This window comes from Phyllostomus hastatus, unplaced genomic scaffold (genome assembly GCF_019186645.2).
Source record: "Phyllostomus hastatus isolate PE091 unplaced genomic scaffold, TTU_PhHast_1.1 phas_contig_5, whole genome shotgun sequence".
NCBI classification, from domain to species: Eukaryota; Metazoa; Chordata; class Mammalia; order Chiroptera; family Phyllostomidae; genus Phyllostomus; species Phyllostomus hastatus.
This window is the reverse complement of record NW_025333897.1, coordinates 1,481,090-1,503,385: the sequence shown is the minus strand read 5'-3', so window position 1 is coordinate 1,503,385 and position 22,296 is coordinate 1,481,090. Positions and strand designations below refer to the sequence as shown.

Genomic DNA, 22,296 nt, shown 5'->3' with positions numbered 1-22,296 from the left:
AATATACAAGATAGGACCCACTTTAGCGGCACTCCCAGTCCATTCCCCTCCAGAGGTATCCACAACCCTTAATTCCACTTGTCTTTTGGCCAACTTTGTGCTTTAATACTTTGTACCATAGTATTTATCCCTACATGTTAGTCATTTTACATGCTTTTAAAGTTTATATAAACACTATCAGCCTTTCTCCCCCTCAAAATAATTTGAAGGAGATCCATCGGGGCTACCTGTGGCCTCTAATTCATTGATTTCCAACACTCCCGACCCGGCTCGACACAGCCGCTGTTCCTTTGGCCGGTCGCCATGAAATGACTGCCCTTCCAGACCCTTAAGGAGACGCTCATGGGCGGAAGGACAAGAAAGGGCTCTGGCAAGAGTCAAGTAGATACATGGGCCTCCCGGCTCCGTGTTGAGGAAGCGAGTTTGTGAGTGCTGGCAGCCCTAGGGTTCCTTCATTATGGCCTCAGTTTTACCTCTGAGCAATGGCTGTCAGCCCGGTCTAGTGTCCGTGAAGGTGGCTGTGCTAGGGCCGAGGGGGGCGTGGCGCAGGCAGACTCTGTCTCTGTAGGGCGCAGGACCGCGAGAGGATCGCCTCAGGCGAGCACTCCCGCAGCTGTCCACCCTTAGCCCTTTGTCTCCCTTCGGCTGCCGTCCACCGGCTCTGCCCCTGCACTTTCATTGGTCGAAGCTCCGGACCAGGACGAGCGAGAAGGAGGTGAATGGGCGGGGCCATGTGGCGTCAGCACAAGATGGCGGCCTCGGCGGCGCTGGCCCTACGCTTGCGGAGCGGGCTCCGGCTCGGCGCGCGGGGCTTAAGCACGAGGCTGGTGACGCCGCCCCCCCGGGCTTCGGACCAGGTAAGCCGGACAGTGGTGGGCTCTGGGTACGGAGGCCCCTTCCTGGATTTCCTGGGAGACCTCCGCCGCCCCAGGGTTCTGGCACGTAGCACTTCAGGGTGCTGAATGGAACGTCGTCCGGGTTTCGGGGCCCTTCCCAGCCTCCGGGGTGGCCGACGCTTGCTCCCTAGGGCTAGATGCTGGGGGCTCAAGTGCGTCCTCTGGACTCCATCTCCTTTGGACACCACGTGGGTGCCGGGGGAAAGGGGTCATCTGCTCCTCATCTCAGTGACCGCTCAGGTAATAACTTCAGGGGAAGGGACTCGGGACACCGGGGTCCCAGCTTGGCCTTGAGGGTATTTTCGTCGTGGTGGTGGTGAAGTAGATGTTCGGGCTCCTGATTTGACCTGCCGCATGTTGACTGAGAACTAGTCTTTCTGATCTCCAGGTCCATCACTTCCGTGCCCTACTTCCCTAAGCCCCAGAAAACGATTCCCCCTCTGCCCCACTCCTAGGCCCTTCCCCGCAATATCTTGAGCCCCAGACATGCGGATACGTTAACTCCCCGTTCTATTCCCTCGTGTGTCCTCTATTGCTTTGCTCTCGGCATCCCAGTGTTCCGCCAAGCTCCCTGATTACATTTCCCTGCCCTGCTTTTCTGGGCTCCAGGTTCTCCAGGCTTTTACCTCCAGGATCCTGGGCACCTGGCCTATCAGCTTTTGAAGCCTTGGGATCCTGGAGCCGGACAGTATTTCTTGACTCTTCTGAGAGACCCAATCAATCTCCTGGCCGGCTGCCCCACCAGGAACACAACCCCAGAGGCTATGTGGGTGTTTGCTTCCCAGCGCGACCTTGATTCTAGTCTGCCCAGGATGCCCAGGCCATCCTGACCTCCTCTCCTCTTTTGGCTAACCTACCCTTTCTCAATTGTAGGCCCAGGAGATTGGGAGCCACCCCAGCACTAAGGCCCAGGCACAGGGGTCACAGCAGCAGCGGGGCAAGGAGGGTCCCAGCTATGCCAAAAAAGTTGCACTCTGGCTTGCTGGGCTGCTTGGGGCCGGAGGGACCGTGAGTGTCGTCTATATCTTCGGTGAGGGGCATATCCCTGTCTTACTGGGTTTTTGTTGTTGTTGTTGTTTTAGTGAAGAATGTTTCCCTCTTTATCCTAAGGGCTTCACCCATCATCACTCCCTGGCTCCTCCCACAATACAGCAACCAACTAGAACATCTGCCTTGGAAAGGGGGAAGTCTCCTTCCCCCTTCTACCCTGTGTGTGCAAGGTTCCACTGTTTCTAGTTGGTTCCTGCATTAGGCTATAGAGAATCGCTTGGAAGAGGGGAAGTGGGGAAGGATAGGCCTGGACCAGCTTCCTAAGCTGCTTCTTTCCTCTGCACCCAAAACTCCATTCTTCCCCTAGTCTCTTTTTCCCTCAGAGACCCAGGAGACCCAGCCCCATCTCCTGTTTTCTCATGGACCCAGGGATCCTGGCTACCAACTCCCTCCTCTCTCAATCTTAGGAGAACACGCTTTAAATGCTCTTACCTTACACCCAGGAGTCCAGGTCCCCTGCTTTCTTCCTTGCTCAAGACTGGGTCTCAATTCTTCTCATTCATCCTTGTCTTTCTTGCAGGAAACAACTCTGTGGATGAAAGTGGTGCCAAGGTGAGGGAGAAAGAGACACAGAGGCCTTGCCAGGGGTCCCATCCTGTAGGTACCCTCCCCTTTGGTCTATTCAGGCTCATTTCTGGTCTGGGGTGAGTCTCACCCTCCCAGGCATCTATGCCTGCTCCTTCCGGGGCCCTGGAGAATGCTGTTTGTGGGTGTGATGGGGTTTTGTCTCTGCCATCCCAAACCCTCCATTTTTCTCTCTACGTCATAGATTCCTGATGAATTCGACAATGGTGAGTAAACAAGCATAAATTCTAGAGTCCCCGGATCAGCCCCCTGGTTTGGTTTGCTTTGCTTTGCTTTGCTTTGTTTTGCTTTGCTTTGCTTTGCTTTGCTATGCTTTGCTTTGCTTTGCTTTGCTTTGCTTTGCTTTGCTTTGCTTTGCTTTGCTGTTTGTAGGGATGTTGCCCTACCCATCTGGTGTCCCTAGCCCCTCCCCCTTCTGGGGGGTAGGGGAGTCAGCAGCTGGATGGCTTTGGGTGGAGGGATACTACAAAGCCCCAGTCCCCTTTCCTTGGCCCCTCAGCCCAAGAGCAGATGGTCAGAGACAGATGGGGGAGGGGAGTCTGGGATGGAAGTGCTTGGGGAGAAGGCACTAACTGTGCCAGACACATGGCTTCCTGTGCCTTAGATCTGAGCATATGCAGCCCCTAACCCCCTCCTCTTTATCACTGCCTCTCCCCCCAACCCTTACCCCATCCAGTTCCTCATTTCCAGAACAATGCCGCCCCCCACCCCACCCCCACCCCTTTAGTTAACCAGCTTTTGGTGGGGAATTTCTGACAATTGGATAGTAGAGAGTAGCTGTCAGTTTTGTTACACCTGGCCCTTCCCAGAAGAAAAATAACAATTGGTAGGCCCAGAAAGCCACCTGTTTGTGCTGGGGACATTTGCAAACTGGCATGTTGATTCATTGATTGTTTTAAACTGGGCAGGGGGGTAAATACCAGATTTTAAACTGGGCAGAAGCCAAATCATACTGGTTTAAACAAATCAGCATATAGATTTAAACCAGTTAGGTAAAGAAACTGGTTTAAAATGTGTTTATTTAACTGGTTTCAGTGTTTTGGTTTCTAAAACTCAGAAGTACTTCATTGAAATAGGCAGTTATAAGTTTCCTGCTTTAAACTGGATTTAGTAAATTCAGTTAAACCAGGGTTTTTCAGTCTTGGCCCTATTGATACTTTGGGCCAAATACTACTTTGTTGGGAGGGAGTGTCCTGTGCATTGTAGGGTGTTTAGCAGCATCCTGGGCCTTGACTCCACTAGGTGCCAGTATCCTGACAGTCAGAAATGTCACCAGACATTGCCAAATTTCCTGGGAAGAAGGGGAGACAAAATTGCTCCTAATTGAGGGCCACTGGTTTAAAGTACACAGATGGGGGTATATTGTCAGTATTTTTAACTAGACTCAGCATGCTGGCTTAAAGCAGGCAGATCCGGAAGCCTAATAGTTCCAAGTGGACTAACTATAGTGATCGTGTCAGCAAAGTTATAAGTGGGCAGATGCATAAACATTCTATTTTATATCTGGAGTAGTGTGTGGATAGAAATGTTTAAGTTAAAACTGGACAGGTGAGTAAAGGTATTTGTTCCTGTCTGAGGATTATGTCATAACCTTCTACCTTTGGACTTAAAAATGTGCTGGTTCAAACCAGGTGGATGTATATACTGTTTGTATCTAGTAGATAAGTAAAGCCCTAGTTTTTCCAGAGGTAGAACAGTGGTTTATCTTGGAATCCCTTTGTGCCTGGTATTCTCCTAGATCCAATTCTGGTACAACAGTTGCGCCGGACATACAAATATTTCAAAGATTATAGACAGGTGAGTAGGAGCCCTGGGCCCAGTCCCTAACCCTCCATCCCCAGCCCCCTGCCCCTTTGTCTGAGTGCCCCTGTTCTGCCCCTGTACCACAGATGATCATCGAGCCCACCAGCCCCTGCCTTCTCCCAGACCCTCTGCGGGAGCCGTACTACCAGCCGCCCTACACACTGGTCTTGGAGCTCACTGGTGTCCTCTTGCACCCTGAGTGGTCGGTGTGTCCTGGGGAAGGCAGCGGGTTGGGATCACTGGATCGGCCTGGGTGGCCAGAATATGGTGATGCGGCTAGGAGCCTAGACTGCAGCCAAGCTGGGGTTCAGCCCATGCTCTGTTCTGTGGTCTTGGGACGGAGGTGTTACTGTCATTGCCCCATTTTCCTCAGCTGTGATACCCCCCTCCCGTAGGTTATTGCAAGTGTGCTTCAGCACATAGTAAGTGCTACAGAAGAGCCAGCTATTATTCGGGGACCCAGACCCTCCAGACTCCCAAGCCCTCGGTCACAGCCATATACTTTTGAACCCCCAAGAGCCATAAAGACAGGGAGAACATTGTGGTTCTGGGCGTCCCTCAGGCTGGGTCTTTGTTTTCTTGGGGGCTTTGGGGCCCTCTGGGTCTCAGTGTTTCACTGTTCTTACTGCCTCCCCAGCTGGCCACTGGCTGGAGGTTTAAGAAGCGTCCAGGCATCGAGACCTTATTCCAGCAGCTTGCCCCTTTGTATGAAATTGTCATCTTTACGTCAGAGACTGGCATGGTGAGGCCCTGGCACAGGGGAGGGATGGTTGACATGGGGGAGCTATGAGAGCTGCAGGGCCAGGGCCCAGCCTGACCTTGTTCTCCTTCCATCGTACCTCAGACAGCGTTTCCGCTCATCGACAGTGTGGACCCCCATGGCTTCATCTCCTACCGCCTCTTCCGGGACGCCACACGATATATGGATGGGCACCATGTTAAGGTGCCACGTGGGGGCCGTGGGTGGATCTCTGGAATTGGTGGAGGGCTGGTACTTCCTGAGGGAAAGGACCCAGCTCTGACCTCAGTGTCAGCCCTGCTTCTGGTTCTTCCCCAGGTCTGATTCTGTCAGGACACCAGTCTGCCCCCACGTTGGGCTGGGCTTCTAGGCCCTTCTCAGTTCCCCAGAATCTGACAATGGGAGTGGGGGGAAATGGGGATTTCCCCAAAGGGGGCAGGGTAGGGGCATGAGGTTTAGAAGCCATTTTTGTTTATCTGTAGTCTGGGACTGTGTACTTAGAGTATTTTATCTGAGGCCATGTTGGGGTTTGTTTGACCTGGGATCTGTTGCTGTTAGCAGCAGCATCTGCATGGGTTCAGGAGTTCATGGGTCTGCAAATGGGTCTCTTTGTGGGTCTGGGTTCAAGTTCCCATGTGTTTAGGCGTCTGCTGGTTTTTTCACTGTGTGTTGGTGGGTCTACATTGTCATTCGGTGTTCAGAAGGACATGGTCTGTGATTGAGAATTTTGGAGGGTCTGCTTCTAGGTACCTGTCTTTGAGTGACTCTGGCTATAAGATCTGTCTGCATGTCTTTATCTGGTTGAGAGGTTCACAGACTTGAACATGCCAGTCTCTTGGGGCAGTGGTTGAACACACAAGTGCCTGGCTCCCTCCCCAGGGAAACTAAATCTTGGTGCCAGGCCCTGGGTCCGGGATCGGTGTGACTTGCTCCCTGGGAGATTTATGTCATCACTCCTGGTCTTTGGGAGGCTCAGCCTCGGCAATCACAGATGGCAGTGCTATGCGTTTTTGTGTGAGTGTATGTCTGTGTCTGTCTGTCTTTTTCTCTGTGGGTTCCTGGTGGGAAGGGAAGGAGCACCATAGGCCTTGACCTGACCTGTCACCCACTTCCAGGATATTTCCTGTCTGAATCGGGACCCAGCCCGTGTGGTGGTTGTGGACTGCAAAAAGGAAGCCTTTCGCCTACAGCCCTACAATGGTGTTGCCTTGCGGCCCTGGGACGGCAACTCTGATGACCGGGTCTTGTTGGATCTGTCTGCCTTTCTCAAGAGTGAGGCTGACCCCTGACCTGGCCTCTGCCCCAGGGCCTTTGATTGCCCTCAGGGGAAATGATAGCCATTTGATTCTGGCTTGTTTTTCATGTAAAACTGAGTACTTGGGATGTGGGAGGTCTGTGAGCATCTTACAGTCTTTAGAAGCCTCTTAGAATATTTGGGGTGCTCCTTGGGAATGTTCAGGGGAGCCCTTTAAAGTGTTGAGAAGCATTCCAGGTAGCACCAACTGTGTGTGCCCCCCATCTGACCTTTGACCTTTACCCTTATGGGCCCTGCCTGCCTCTGGCCTTCAGCCTGGCTGACCCCCACCTGCTTTCCCCACAGCCATCGCGTTGAATGGTGTGGAGGATGTCCGGACTGTGCTGGAGCACTACGCCCTCGAGGACGACCCACTGGAGGCTTTCAAACAGCGGCAAAGCCGGCTAGAGCAGGTGGGTATTCAGATCCCCACCTTGTAGGGCTCTTGTAATGACAGACAAATTGATTCTGTACCTGTTCTGAGAAAAGGAGGCAGGAAACACCAAGCGTTTGAGATAGGTCTGGGGGAGAGGTTGTCCTTGATTGTCTCGAGCTGGTGTGGGGGCCCTGGTTTACTGTGGACCGTGGATTGGATCAAGTCTGGGAAGAGGGATCCATGGACACTTGGCCCAAAAGTCTGAGGAAGGAGTTCCGTGATCTAATGTGGTCCCAGTGACTTGGAAGTGGGGCAGAGAGTATGGATTGAGTCTGGGAAAGGTCTAGGCTGAGGTTGACTGGATCCTGAGTTGGGTTCCTGGGAGTAGGGCCAGAGTTCCTTGTGCCCAAAGGAGTCCCTGGAGATTTGGACCCGAGATCACCCTGCATCCAAGACAGGTCACAGGGCCTAGGGCTAGGCACTGGAGGCCCAGGGAGCAGTACAGTGCAGTGTGGTAAAGGGCATAGTCTCACAAGCGTTCACGTTGTGGGTAAATAGGTTCCCAGGATTGAGGAGAGGGGCCCTGTGGGAGCTGGGGTAGGGAATCATGGGGGTCCTGGGATTTGAGTCGGGGCCCCAGTGACTTAGAGCAGTCTCCAGCCAGTGTCTGGGCTCGGTTCTGGGAGCTTGGGGAAGGGGGCCTGGGCTAGGCAGAGGTTTAAAGAAGGTGGCCCCTGGGCTGAGGGCTGGGGACCTGGGAATCTGGGAGGAGTTTCTGCCCACCCTGGCTGACCCTTCCCCATCTGTGCCCCAATCCCAGGAAGAGCAGCAGCGCCTGGCAGAGCTCTCCAAATCCAGCAAGCAGAACCTCTTCTTCAGCTCTCTCACTAGCCGCTTGTGGCCTCGCTCCAAACAGCCCTGACCTCTGGGCCTCCTCAAACTCGGTGCCTGGGTCCCGGACCCAGGCTGCAGTGCTCCCAGACCACGGCTTGGGCAGCCACGTGTCCAATAAAGTCCATCACAGATGCCATACTCCTGTGTCCGGAGATTCTCCAGATGGGGGCATCAGGGTGAGGTTCGAGTGGCTGAGGTTCAGCTGCCAAGCACAGAGTGGGTGCTTTGGTGCATCAGGGCTGGTTTTTAACCCAGGCCTGGGAGTCTGAGAACCTGGGTCCCTGCTCTGGCCATTTTCCTGGTGTACTGCATGATCTGCAAAAAGTTCATCTTCCTTTTCTGGCCTCAGATTCCCCATCTGTGGCCATCTGTGGAAAAGAGAAGAGAGGACTGCCTTGGGGGTTTAAAAGCAGGTAGCTGCCAGGTTGCTGTATAAATGTGTGAAGCGTGGGCTCAGTGGGCTCTGGTGGATGGAGATCTGCCCGCCTCAAGAGGGCAGCTGCTGTTCAGCTCTGCCAACTGTGGCCCCATGGAAAGGTGGGTAGAGAGTTGCTTTATCTTACAATTTTTTTTACATTTTTTTTTTTGAAGATTTTATTTATTTATTTTTAGAAGGGAAGGGAGGCAGGAAGAGGGAGAGAAACATCACTGTGTGGTTGCCTCTCGTACATCCCCTACTGGGGACCTGTCCCGCAACCCAGGCATGTGCCCCAACTGGGAATCAAACTGGCGATCCCTTGGTTCTTAAGCTGACATTCAGTCCACTGAGCCACACCAGCTGGGCCGATCTTCTGATTTTTAATGGAAGTCAGAAATTGGGATTTTTATATTAAATCTTCCAGTTTTTAAATGTTGGCTTCTAATTAAAACAGGCAGATTATAGCAGCACTGTCAATGGAACTTCCTGCGATGTTTGTACCATTCTAAATCTGCTCTGTGCAGTGGCTGCAGGGGGAGATTAAGTACTTGAAATGTGGCTAGGTAACTGAAAAATGGAATTTAAAATTTTGTTTTATTTTAGTTGATTTTAATTTAAATGGCCACATATGGCTCCTGGGTCTTGCATTGGATAACACTAATTAAAGAGTATGGGTTGCAGACTGTCTGAGTTCAAATCCAGGCTCTGCCTACCATTTCCTGACTGTGTGATGTTAGGCAAGTTACTGCACTTCTCAGTGCCTCCTCAGTGTCCACATTTATAAAACAATAATAATGGTGCATGCCCCATGCTCGGCTTGAGGGCTGAGTGAGGCACTCCATGAAGGCACTCAGCTGGTAGCTGTGTGAACTTTGGGCAAGGTACCTTTCTACCTCAATTTCCTCATCTCTGAAACAGAGGTTATGGCAGCACCTGTCTTAGTAGAATGGCTGTGTGGTGTACACGGGACAACCCCCATTCAGGCTGTGTGTGGACTCACACGGGGCTCGTTACCAGGTCATGCTGCTCAATCACAGATTAAAGTAACATGTACAGTTGGGCAGCCCTTCTGAGTTGTACTGCCTATAACATGGGGAAAGTTTGTTACATCCTTAGGACTCCGTAGCTTGAGAACTTTCACAGGATTGAGGGAGGGGACTGTGACTTTTTTGTTTTGCTTTTATCACATTATCTTAAGAATTGGAGGCTGGCTTAACCAGAAGGCTTATGTGTTCGGGCAATGTGACTGGGAAGAGTGTGTATGGGTGGAAGTAGAGCCACCACAAGTGTGTGCTGCCTATCTACCTCATGGGTGACACACTTAGTCCCACAGAACCTGAGGAGCCTGTTGAAATGTAACTCACATCTGTCTGCACAGGGCACGAAAGGAGGGAGGGTGTTTGCCCATTGGCCCCTGTCCTCCAGTGGTCAGGAGTGGCCGCTGGGGGTTAAGGCTCTGACACTCTGGGTGGCACATGCTTCAGTGCCCAGTGGGTTCCCCAGGCCTCTCCAGCCTTGGTGCTGGCTCAGGGATGGTGCTGTGAGGGCACACCTGATCAGGGCTGGAGGGCAAGAGTGGGGGAGAGGGTTTGACTTGTGCACAGGCGTCTTCTGAGACACGGCTTAAGTTGTATGGCCTAGGGTGTTCTCCTAGAATGCTCTAGGGCTGTATTGTGGCCTCTATAAGGCAAGATGTGGCCATCGTTAAGGCACATTCCAGCAGGGTCTGAATTCCCATGTCACACACCATTCGCAAGCCCTGTGACCCTGGACAAGGTCTCAAGCTTCTCAGTTTCCTCATAAGAGGTTGATAATGCCTTCCTCATTCATTCATTATTTCCTAAGCTCCAGCTGTCAGGCCTCGATCTAGGCCAGGGGTGTCAAACTCATTTTCACTGGGAGCCACATCAGCCTCAATGTTGCCTTCAAAGGGTGGAATGTAATTTTAGGACTGTATAAATGTAACTGCTCCTTAACAGTTAAGCAAAAACTCGGTGCTGCTGCCCGGCAGAAAGAGGTGCCTGGTGGGATAAAACAAAGTGGGGGGCTTTGTGTTTGCCACCTGTGGTCTAGGCAGTAGAGGGCATCAGTGCACAAGTTAGATTAAAAACTGCCCTGATGGAGGTGATAATCTCAGAGGAGCTAGACAATGGTCAGATACTTCTTGGGGTAATAAATTCATAAAGAAAAGTATGGAAAGATAGAGTAGTTTGGGGCCCTGAGGTGCTGTTTTAGATGGGATGGAACAGTCAGGAAAAGACTTTGGATGGTGTGTTTCAGCTGAGGCCAAAAGGAAGTGAGGAAAGCCATGGGGGTGTCTGAGTGTGCCAGGCATGGCCACCTCAAAACCTCTGCATTTGATACTCTGCCAGGAATGTTTCCCCCCAGCATCCACGTGGCTTACTCCCTTCCTTTAGGTCTTTGCTCACCTCAGCACGCCTGTGGGCACTTGAGGAAAAGTCCTGATTAGCCAAAAAGCAGCTTAGAAATCCTTTAAAGTACTACAGATGTGAGAGAATTCATGTGAGTGAGATGCTGTTATGCCTGACATAGGCCCTCAATAAAGGCTATTTTTATGATCTTTAAAATTCAGGACCTGGAATGTTACCCTCCCAAGTTACTATCCAGGGCGGGAATTTGCCTTTTCCACCGCTGGTTCTAATGGCTGTCCAAATTCCATTTGAATGACTTATGAGGGGAAGCTCTCTCTACCCCAGTACAGGGCCTAATGTGCCTCCTCGTAACTGGCCCATGAGGTCTGGCACTGCACTTTTGGGGCCACAGACCTGTTTGAGTAAGGGTAATATGGAAGAAGGGCCTCAATGTCAACCTTAGAATCGAAGTGTATTTTGAAGGCACTGGGGAGCCATGGGAGATTCTGTGCAGGAGAACGACATGGTCAGATGTGTGCTTAGAAGACACCATAGGTCAGTGGTCAGGATTGGGATAGAGGAATCACGGGACTGGGAACCCAGGAGATGTCTGGCCTGGGAGTGTTAGGGAAGGCTTCCCACCAGAGGTGAAGTCTGAACGGTGAACGGGTAGAGGGGAAACCTGTGCAAAGGAACCTGGGATGTTCTGCACAATGGACCATGGTCCTCTGCTCAAAATCCGTGACTGCCATCAGAGAAAATGCTTTGGGTTGAATTCTTTCATTCATTAAAAACTACTAAGCATTTACTGTATGCCTGGCTCTGCTGGGCTATGCTTTATTGTTTACTCTGTCATACTTCACTAAAAGAAAAATATGTATGTAAGTTGAACCTGTATTTTTTTTCTATGACTATTAGCCTCTAAGTATTAAAGTTTTTATTCTGGGGGGTTGGCTCCATCGAAAGGGCTTTGTTCAGCACCTGTCACAGTGAGTGGGCTGGATATCTGCTCCTAACTGGCTTTCCTCACCCTGGTCCTGGGATACTAGGGGATTTCTGGAGGGCCCAGGGAGTTCCCTTCCACCCCCTCCATTCACCCTGGAGTGAGGGAGTGGGCCCTTGATATGTGAAGAAGATGGAATTTCCTGCCCATTTGCCCCTCACACCTTCTGGAGGCCAAACGGGTAGCCCAGCTGCAGCTCTAAGGGGGAGGGGCGCCGCCGCTTGGCAGATGGCGGCATTTACATACAGCTGGGAGACCCCCTCAGAGACCGGAGCTCCTTGCCTTGGCGTCTGGTGCATCCGTGACTCGGGTTTGGGAGTATGGCTTTGTCTTGGGGAGGGGAAACACATTCACGGGTCCACAAAGAACCCGAATTTTCATTGTATTCACACGTGGCTACATTCATGGACCTGCCACACTCAGTAGTTCACAACGTTGCACAGACCTTCCCCTCACCCCCTCCACATGTCCACCTAAGAGCCACATGTACAGACCATGAGTCATAGGGTCATAACTACACCCAGTGGTCCAGCATCTCCCATATACTTTCATACATGAGCAGAGGAGCAGCCACACAGCCAACCAATCACGTAGTCATGTAAACATGAAGTCACCTACACTTCCATTCTCTTAGGTATGTACGGGCGGACGTGTGGTACACAAACAATTTGAAATTATTTACAGCCTCACAAACAGACTTAACCATGTGCAATTTGAGATATAGATGTAGTCATATATAATCTTACCTAGACACTATTAAAGTCATGAATACCCTCCAATTGCTCCTGTTCATGCCCCCCCCAGAATCTTATATACGACCCCCTAACCCTACCCCATCCTTAGCCACACAGTCGTGTGTACAACCACACACAAGATCATACACGTTCACTACATTACCTGTACCCACGACCCAAGCACAGTTGCTTCAACACGCTCCCCTTTCCCTCAACCTCCTCCCCTAGGGTTCCCTCGAGCCTCGCGGCTGTTTGAAGGGGCGGAGCCGCCCTCTCAGATATAAGGCTCCGGAGCCAGCAGCAGCGGCTCCTCAGATCTCCTAAAGGAAGGCCATGGTCTGCCCGTGGGTTCCCCAACTGCTGTCCTGGACGGTGATCCTGGCGCTTTTTTTCCTTCCCCAGGTCAGAGCAGAGTAGAAAGGAATGGATGGGAGGGGGTGCGAGCTGGAGGTCTTGGGAAGGGGGCCCCCGGGGAGGATGGAATTCCTGAGTATGCTCGGTCCCCTTACCCTTTGCCCCTTCCGCTCCAGGCACGGCTGGCCGGTGTTTTTGAACTTCAGATCCACTCTTTCGGGCCAGGACCAGACCCAGGGGCCCCCAGGTCTCCCTGCAGCACCAGGTCCCCCTGTCGCCTCTTCTTCAGGGTCTGCCTGAAACCAGGGGTCTCTGAGGAAGCCGCGGAATCTCCGTGCGCCCTGGGCGCAGCGCTGAGTGCGCATGGACCAGTCTACATGGAGCAGTCCCGGGCTCCAGTGCCTGACCTGCCGCTGCCTGATGGCCTCATGCGCGTACCCTTCCGGGAAGCCTGGCCGGTGAGACCAGGCTCCGGGGTACCCGCGTGCTGGAGTCCTTATCCAAACCTTGACCCCTTTCTGCCCTCCAACTTCCAAGTCCCCAACCCTGTCCCCCCAATTCCCAATTTCTAGACCAGTAACTACCACCTGGAAACCCCCTTTCTGAGACCCATGAACCCCACTTACTGGGGACCCCAAAATTTCTAACTCCACTTGCACACTAGTTATCCAAAATGTTATGATCCCAGCCCTGCATGCTCGGGACCCCAAATTCCTGGAACTTCCTAACTCACCCTCTGAAAATTCATAAATTCACAGAACCCTATCTCTATTCCTTGGGGATCTCTAACTACTGGGATCTTTATCTTTATCTCCAAGTCTCCTTGTACCTAGGGACCCTTCCATACTCTTGTCTCGGGGACTCGCAATCTCTTCTCACCTTATCACTTCTCAGACCTTCTGATTGGAGCCTGTATTTATGACTCACCTCCAAAATCCTATGTCACATCCCATAACCCCCAAAGCAAAGAAGTGAACAGACCCGTATTTGAATTCTAGATCCTTGTCCTTTTGGGCAGGTAGCTTCCTTTTCTAGCCTGAGTTTCCTCATCTGTAAAATGGGGTCATCATGGCACTTCACACGGGTCCCTTTGGAGGGATTCAGCCAGTTTATCTTGAGTATAGTCTTTACCACTTACTGAACAGTCAGTAAAGAAAGTCAAACTTGCCATTCCTTCCCTGGGCCAGCACCTCTGGAAATTCTCCCTTGCCTGCCTGGTGCTTGGAATGGTCACCCCTAAACCCTGGCCTTCACCGAGTGCTCACCCTGACCACTGTTTTTCACTCTTTCCTCTCACCCTTCCAGGGCACCTTCTCCCTCATCATCGAAGCCTGGAGAGAGCAGTTAGGGGAGCAGATTGGAGGTGAGTATCTCTAGTCTCAGGACTACTGTGTAGATTGAGTGTGGCAGCTGGGAGTTGGGGTCTGATGTGAGGTCCAGGAGAGTGACATGGGGCTGTTTGTAGGGTGGATTTCTAGACTCATGATGTCATCACAGCTCCTGGAGAGTGGTGCTGGGTATTGACAGGTTTGGGACTCTTGGCATGTTGATATAGAAATGTCTTGGTACTGGATGTAGGAGCCTGTGGTCCCAATACCAGGTAAAGTGGAGGAAGCTCTTACGGTCTTACAATTGGAGCCACCAGAACAGGATAGAGCATCTCACAGCAACAGTCTTGCTCCGTCACCATTTGATTTTGAGAACCAAGGGTATAATATGAGTTACTTCTGGTTCTTATATGTGGAGCTCTATCACTGTGTCCACATAGAGGTCCCAGGGAGCATGGGATTTTGCAGTTTTATTAAAATATTGAGCAACGTTTTCAGGGAGGGATATGGGCTAATCTTTTTTAAATGTATTTTACTTATTTTTAGAGAGAGGGGAAGGGAGGGGGAGAAACATCATCAATGTGTGATTGCCTTTCAAAGGCCCCCTACTGGGGACTGGGCCTGCAACCCAGGCCTATGCTCTGATTGGGAATCAAACCAGTGACCCTTTGGTTCATAGGCCAGCACTCAATCCACTGAGCTACATTAGCCAGGGCGGATATGGGATAATCTTATTCTTAATTTGAGGGGACTTTGATGTCATGTAAGGCCCACAGTGGGGGTTCTGTCATCATTTTGATAGAGAAAGCTGTGGCACAATGTTGGGGTGTGACAGCCTTGCTAGGGGGAAACTGCTACTCTCCTGTTATCCCAAGATCTCAAGCAACAAAGGTAATTTATGATTTAGTAATTGGGGGTCTCTGTTACCATTTTGATTTAGAAAGATTCCCCAGGCACAATTTGGGGATATTATGACATCACCTAAAAACGACCCGTTACTGTCTATTGGCCATATAAAGATATTAAATGTCACAGCCGTTGGAGGTCTCATCACTAATACACAAAGATTGTGGGGCAAAGCATTGGGGTATTTCGGCTTCTAAGGAAGAACTGTGATAATCGTGATGGTCACTAGGTACGAGATGGGATCCCAACATTGAATGTCCCAGGATGCAATAGGGGAGTTGACCGCCCGGCTAAGGGGTAACTGCCATTCTTTGAGCAGAAACGGGGTGTTTTGGCTTCGCAAAGAGGGACGGGGAAGAGTGCGAGTGGGCATGCTCGGATCTGTAGCGAGACTGAGTGCGGCTGGTATCCTGCCCAGCTCATCCTGGTGTTGTTCCCTTCTCCCCGCAGGGCCGGCCTGGAGCCTGCTGGCGCGCGTGGCGGGCCGGCGCCGCCTGGCGGCCGGGAGCCCGTGGGCTTGGGACATGCAGCGCGCAGGCGCCTGGGAGCTGCGCTTCTCTTACCGAGCGCGCTGCGAGCCGCCGGCCGTCGGGGCCACCTGTGCGCGCCTCTGCGGCTCCCGCAGCGCCTCCTCGCAGTGCGGCCCAGGACTGCGCCCCTGCACGCCGGTTGAGAATGAGTGCGAGGCACAGCGTGAGTCCTGAGTAGCCCCAACCCATTTCTGGCCTCTCTTTAGCTTCACTCACCGTCCCGGGACCATTTTGCAACCCGGTTACCCTCTTCAGGGAACTAGGGACTCGATAACCTTCCCCAGGTACCCCAAACACCCCACTCCAGGAAACTAGGGCATGCCGTTGACTGCTGTCTGTGTACCCCAGGCTCTGCTTTAGTTTCACTCATGAACCTTAGCTCGCTCCCACGATCCAGCTACCCACTACCGGTAAACTGAGGCTAGACTTTTCTCCAGGCTTACCTGGGCACTCCAGCCCCCTTTCCTCTTCCCAGCGCTCTTGTTGCCCCAACTAGAAACCCCACACCCATTTCCCATGCCGATGCCCCCCTTCCTCCCCTTTCCAGATGCTAGGACCCCCAAAGCTCTTCTAATCCTGGAGCCCTCTCTATAACCACACAGGTGCTATGGAAATCCCTCGGATTCCCCCCACCCCACCCCACCACCAAAAGATCCTTCATCCTACCTGCAAATGCAAACCAGACCTCATTGCTTTCTAAATCTTGGGATCCCCGACCTCCATCCAGGCTGCCCTCAGACTGCTCCTCAAGTTTCTGAGCCCTCCGAAGCTCCTAGGACTCCCAGGCTTATCCAGAATCTCCCAGGCCTGCCTAATCCAAGGTCCTCCCATCTGCCCTGAAAGGCCAGGGACCCCTCCCCAATTTCCAGATGCCCTTCCCTCATTCCCCCCTCTCTAGGCTCAGACCTGTGAGTCCCCACTCCATTCTTTGTCTGGAGCCACTGGCCTGGGTTCAACTCCTCACTACTTCACTTTCTGGCTGGGTGAGTCATCCCACCTCTCTGGGCCTCAGTTTTGCTGTCTATTAACTGAGGGTTGCAATATCATCCAGCCCAGAGGGTTGTCTGTCATAAGGAAGAAGCAAGTCAGTGCACAGAAAGTGCTCAGAAACGCCTCTGATTTCTATCCTCCCAACTCTGCCCTCATCCACATTCCTCTTCCCTTTGCCTCTCTGTCTGCCACAGCGGCCTGTCGAGCTGGTTGCAGCCCAGAGCACGGCTTCTGTGAGCAGCCTGACGAATGTCGATGCCTGGAGGGCTGGACTGGGCCCCTCTGCACAGTACCGGTCTCCACCAGCACATGTCTGAGCTCCAGGGGCCCATCCTCTGCTGCCGTTGGGTGCCTTGTATCTGGTCCTGGGCCCTGTGATGGGAATCCGTGTGCCAACGGGGGCAGCTGTAGTGTTAGTATCACACCCTCCCAGCTCATCCTGATCAGTGTTTTACCCTGGGAGCTCCCACCACCCCCTGACTGGGGCCCCATGAGACAACAGTCTGTGGGGTGGGGGAGGGGGGGCAGGGTTAGCTGTCAGGGGTGGGCTTCCTAGAGGTGTCCAACCTGCATCGAGGATGAGGTTCTAGGAGTGGGATTGGGGAGAGCAGGCCCAGTGGGTGGCACCTAAGGGTGTGGTGTGGGACTGACAAGTCCTGTGGGGCCACAAACTGTCCTTCCTGTGGGACAGAGAACAACTCTGGACTCAAGTAGCTGGCATGGGGATTTGGGATTGGGGCCCATCAGAGAGGGCTTCCTGGAGATGCACCCAGTGCTTGGGCTTCTGAAGTCCGATTTGGCTGAGGGTAGGTGCCTGGAGATGATGGGCCAGGTGAGTGGCCTGGCATAAGCAAAGGTATGGCTGTTGGAGTGAGCCTGGTGCGCACTGGGATACTGCAGAGCCCAGAGTGGGTGCCTTGGACACTGCCAGCATGGGACAGGGAGACACACTCAGGGTTCAGGTTAGGGGTAAGGCCTGCAAAGGGGGGATCCAGGGAAGGCTCCACAGAGAGGGGGGCTCAGAGCTGGGAGCTCAGAGTAGGACTGGCTATGCAGTCAGAATTGGGGAAGGCAGACTAAGCAGGCAGCGTTTGGTAGGCGAGGGAGTAGAGGTGGGAATGGGCTCTCTTTGGGCCTCCAGAGCCTCTTCCCTGTGAAGTTGGATGGGCAGACTCAGAAACATGGGGTGGAGGGAGGGTTTGTCTTGGGAGGTCTTTCCAGGTGAGGCCCCACATTCTGGGAGGTGGGATGTGACAAGGAGCAGCTCCCATAGTCAAGACTAAGGAGGGGGGTGGGATTTTGCTCCAAGGAAAACTCAATCTGAAGTCCTCTTGCCCTTGCCCAGGAGACACTCGGGTCCTTCGAATGTGCCTGTCCCCGTGGGTTTTACGGGTTGCAGTGTGAGGTGAGCGGGGTGACATGTGCGGATGGACCTTGTTTCAATGGCGGCTTGTGTGTGGGAGGTGCAGACCCCAACTCTGCTTACGTCTGCCACTGCCCGCCCGGGTTCCAAGGCTCCAACTGTGAGAAGAGGGTGGACCGGTGCAGCCTGCAACCATGCCGGAATGGTGAGGTGGGGAGACCAGAAGGGTTGGGGCTGGGGGTGGGGGTCCCTGCACAGTCAGTGGGCAAGAGCAGGGCTTGGTTCAGACAGTCCCGGGTGGAAGTCCTGGCTTTGCCTCCTTTAGCCCTGTGGCCTGGGAAAGTGCTCCTCTTCCCAGCCCTAGTTTATTCTTTTGTCAAGTGGGTAAGGTGATATTCCTAACTCATAAATGTTTATTGAGCATCTACTGTGCTCCAGACTTTGTTCTAGGCCTTGAGGATACAGCAGGGAATGAAACCAAAACCCCTGCCCTGATAGAACTGATAGGGCAGATAGAGAATAAACAAGATAAGTAAGTACATTATGTGGGAGGTTAGATGGTGATAAAACCTAAGACAAATAAAGCCAGAAGGGGGTGGAGGGGCAGGTTGATGTTTTAGCTAGAATGGTTAGGGAAGACCTTGCTGAAGGTAGTGAGGGAAGGAGCAATGGGGGGAGCTGGAGGGAAGATTACGTTCCAGGCAGAGGGAATAGCAAGTTGTGAAAGGCCCGAGGTAGAAATGTGTGTGGTGTGTTGAGGATCACAGGGAAGCCCATGTGGCTGGAGCAGTGAGGGAGGGGAGAACTGTGAGAGATGAGGTTTGGGAGGTGACCAGGACAGATCTTGTGGGACTTCATGGGCTATAGGGAGGGTTTTGGTTTTACCCCAAGAAAGACGGAGCCATAGGAGGTGTCTGAGTGGTGAAGAGACCTGATTTGAACTAGGTGTTAAAAGTTTAAATATGAATGTAAAGGGCTTGGTGCATTCTTCCAGTTCCCACCAAAACACTCACTGAATATGCATTCTGGGCTGAGTGGTACTAGGGACACAACAGCGACCAGGACAGCTCTGGTTCCTGCCTTCATTGGGGGTACCAGCCCAGAGAGGAAGACAGTCTTTCTCGGCTAGAGTCCAGAGTAGTCAGGGTTGTGATGGGGGAGTGGCAGAGGAGTCCCGGAGGGGCTTCCTGGAGGAGGGGACATCTGAGCAGAGACCTGAAGATTGACTTTGGAGGGGAAGAAAAGAAGGAAGGGACAAGGGAGGAGGCACGGGCAAAGGCCAGGTAGTTCAGACCCATCGTTCTGAAATTGTTAATTATTTAAGTACGGTGAAGTCTAGAGAAAAAGAGAGCCAACGAGGTGAGGCTGAGTTAATCCAAGACTTCACCAGCGGGCAAGAAGCTCCAGGCACACTCCCAGAGACTGGCCCTTGACTTGGAGACAGAGGGATGGGAACTGGAGAAAAGGGGTTTACAGAGCTGAGGAACTAGCCTGGGCAGGTTGCGGGACCAGCCGCACGCCTGACCCCACTACCCCACAGGTGGGCTCTGCCTGGACCTAGGCCACGCCCTGCGCTGCAGCTGCCGCGCCGGCTTCGCAGGGCCACGCTGCGAGCACGACTTGGACGACTGCGCAGGCCGTGCCTGCGCCAACGGGGGCACATGCCTGGAGGGCGCTGGCTCCCGCCGCTGCTCCTGTGCGCTGGGCTTCGGCGGCCGTGACTGCCGCGAACGCGCTGATCCTTGTGCCACTCGGCCCTGTGCCCACGGGGGCCGCTGCTACGCCCACTTCTCTGGCCTTGTATGCGCCTGCGCTCCCGGCTACATGGGCGCGCGCTGCGAGTTTTCGGTTCACTCCGACGACAACGACGGCAGCGCAGGTGCATTGCCCGCAGCCCCACCCGGCCTGCGGCAGAGTGACCCACAGCGCTTCCTTTTGCCACCAGCTTTGGGGCTGCTGGTGGCTGCAGGCTTGGCCGGCACTGCGCTTTTGCTGGTTCACGTGCGACGCGGTGGCCCTGGCCGACGTGCTGGGTCTCGCCTGCTACCGGGGACTCCGGAGCCATTCGTCCATGCACTCCCGGATGCCCTCAACAACAGGAGGATGCAGGAGGGTTCCGGGGATGGTCTGAGGTGAGGCGCTGTGCCGCAGAGGCATGCCTTGCGCCTCTGGGCTGCTTGCTGTCGATCTCCATTGTGCGATTGGCCCAGTTCCTTGATGGGCCTCCCGGATTGTCCCTTCCTGTTATCCGTGACCCAGCCCCTTTCTGAGTGGGTTGTTCCACAGTTCCCCTAGTTGGCTTTGCGTTCCCCTCTGTGTTTGGTGGGGAAAACGAGATCTGAGAATTTAAAAGAGCCTGGGTCCTATTCTTTTTTCTCGCAGCCCGTCTGTAGATTGGAACCACCCCGAAGATGGAGACTCGCCTGAGATTTACGTCATATCTGCTCCTTCAGTCTGTGCTCCGGAGGTAGCTACCCTGCTCCACGCCGCCTGCAAACATCGCGCCCCCTGAGTGGAGGCAGCCCCTGCTTTGCCTGCCGCCTTCCTTTACTATTTCTGTAAAATCTGGAGGACAGGGTCTTTGGAAGGTCCTTAACCTGCTTTTCAGTTCTGACTCAATTTAATTCTATCAGTAGCCCTCTTGCTGCCCTTTTGAGCTGCTTGCTACCTTCTCTTTGGAAGACCAGTGGCCCAGTCGGGAGCCTCAGGCAGACGGCCGCTGGTCTCACCTCACTGGGGAGAGTGAGAGGAGGAGGAGGGGCAGCCTTTTCTAACGCCTCCTCCTCATTTTCTTTCTAGGCCTGATCTGTTCCTTTTCCGTCAGCACCTGGAGACAGCCTGGATATTTTTGTGTTTACTTGACGGCGCCCAACCAATCTTTGCCTCGGGCACTTTGGAGTTCAAGCTGGAAGGGGTGGCTGGGAGAATTTTACCGCTGGAAGTACATAATGATTATTTATGTCGTTTCTTTTTCTTCCCATGTCCAGAGACATCTATAAAGACTCTTATTTTCATCAGCTTTGACTCATCAGACTGTGTGCTTTGTATCTGGTGTTGGGGTTGTTTTCACGCTGGGCCTGAGGCTAAGAGCAGCCTCCTCTGGCACATTTCCAGGCAGTATGGGAAGGGGCATAGTGAACCATGTGCTGAGATGCTTAATACTTCTGCTCACATTTTATTGGCTTAAGCAAGCCACATGGCTAAGTCTTGTGTCTATGGGCCAGCAAGTAAATGCCCTGTGAGGGAGGAGCAGTGAATATTTTGAATGGAATAGAGTCTGCCGTAGATATATACCCAGGAGAGAAATTGTTTGATTTTAGGGCATAGCTCCCAATTTCACCAAGTATTGACAAGTTGTTCCTGCAGGCCACACTCCCACCAGGACCTACAAGAATTCCTGGGGAGACTGCCTTTTCCCTGTGCACACCTCTGTTCTATTGAAAAGTTTTCCCATGTGTACATATTATTGTTTGGAAAACCTCAGGAAGGTCCCCCATGACATCACCAGGTAATGACTTTTTCTTTCTCACGGGTAGTGCATAGTATAGGAGGCCGGTCCTTTCTGTTGTCCCTAAGGGAGGTGCACGAAGATCTGCTCAGATCAAAAACGTTGGATATTGGCAATTTGATATAATTCACCTGGCTATCAATTTACAGGAAATTCAGGCATATGAGGACATGTTATGTAACACATTGGGGATGAGCAAAACCCAGACTGGGGATTCTATGGGATACATGGTTGGCTTCTGCAAAACATAATTAACCTTTCACTTCTCACCTACTACAATGACTATACTCACAATGACAGACAAAAACAAGTGTTGGCAAGAATGTGGAAAAATGGGGATTGTCATGCCCTGCTAGTGGAGTGTAAAATGCTGATGCTCCTTTGGAAAACAGTTTGGCAGTTTAAAAAAAACCATAAACATAGAGCCCTGGGTGGGGTGGCTTAGTGGATTGAGCGCCAGCCTGTGAACCAAAGGGTTACCGGTTGGACTCCTAGTCAGGGTACACGCCTGGGTTGTGGGCCAGGTTCCCAGTAGGGGGCATGTGGGAGGCAACCACACATTGATGTTTCTCTCCCTCTCTTTCTTCCTCCCTTCCCCTTTCTTTAAAAATAAAATAAAATCTTTTAAAAAGTTAAACATAGATACCATATGACCCAGCATGTCTACTTTTAGGTATTTACCCAAGAGAAAAACATATGTATGTATAAAAACTTGCATGTAAATGTTCACAGAGGCATTATTTAGCATAGCCAAAACATGAACACAACCGAAGTGTCCATCAATTGGTGAGTGGCTAAACAGAATACAGTCTATCCCTACTGTGGGATATCATTTAGCCATAAAAAGGAATGAAGTTTGGTACATGCCGCCACATGGATAAACCATAAAAACATGCTCAAATGAAAGATGCTGGTCACATACGATTCCATTTATACTAAATGTGCAGAAGTAAATCTATAGGGACAGAAAGGAGATTAATGGTTGTGTGGGTCTGGGAGAGGGACTGGAGATGAACTGTAAGTAGGCAGGAGGGATCTGACTGGGATGAAGGGAATGTTCTAAAAGTGATCCTGGAGGTGGTGCACAACTTGGCCAATTTACTAAAAATCTTTGAGCTGTACACTTAAAACAGGTGAATTCTGTGGTCCGTAA

At 52.4% G+C, this 22,296-nt stretch overlaps 2 protein-coding genes across 3 annotated transcripts; both read left to right on the top strand.

Annotated features, from left to right (window-relative positions):
- The first annotated feature begins 720 nt into the window (after positions 1-720).
- Positions 721-7,775, top strand: TIMM50 (translocase of inner mitochondrial membrane 50). Of its 2 annotated transcripts, none has more exons than XM_045846972.1 (11): positions 721-857; positions 1,770-1,926; positions 2,467-2,498; positions 2,716-2,737; positions 4,270-4,328; positions 4,421-4,540; positions 4,972-5,076; positions 5,179-5,277; positions 6,189-6,345; positions 6,674-6,780; positions 7,564-7,775. In XM_045846972.1, exons 1-11 carry the CDS (start codon positions 732-734, stop codon positions 7,663-7,665), a joined length of 1,086 nt encoding a protein of 361 aa, XP_045702928.1. In that variant the 5' UTR covers positions 721-731; the 3' UTR covers positions 7,666-7,775. The 2 variants fall into 2 exon arrangements, with proteins under 2 accessions (XP_045702928.1, XP_045702929.1); XM_045846973.1 differs by lacking the exon at positions 721-857 and adding an exon at positions 1,508-1,662.
- A 4,722-nt stretch (positions 7,776-12,497) lies between these two features.
- On the top strand, positions 12,498-20,568 carry DLL3 (delta like canonical Notch ligand 3). The gene is made up of 9 exons (XM_045846918.1): positions 12,498-12,566; positions 12,695-12,976; positions 13,824-13,881; positions 15,203-15,445; positions 16,467-16,684; positions 17,618-17,840; positions 19,176-19,767; positions 20,018-20,102; positions 20,435-20,568. The coding sequence occupies exons 1-9, from the start codon at positions 12,498-12,500 to the stop codon at positions 20,438-20,440; spliced, it is 1,776 nt and encodes a 591-aa protein (XP_045702874.1). The 3' UTR covers positions 20,441-20,568.
- The last annotated feature ends 1,728 nt before the right edge of the window (positions 20,569-22,296 follow it).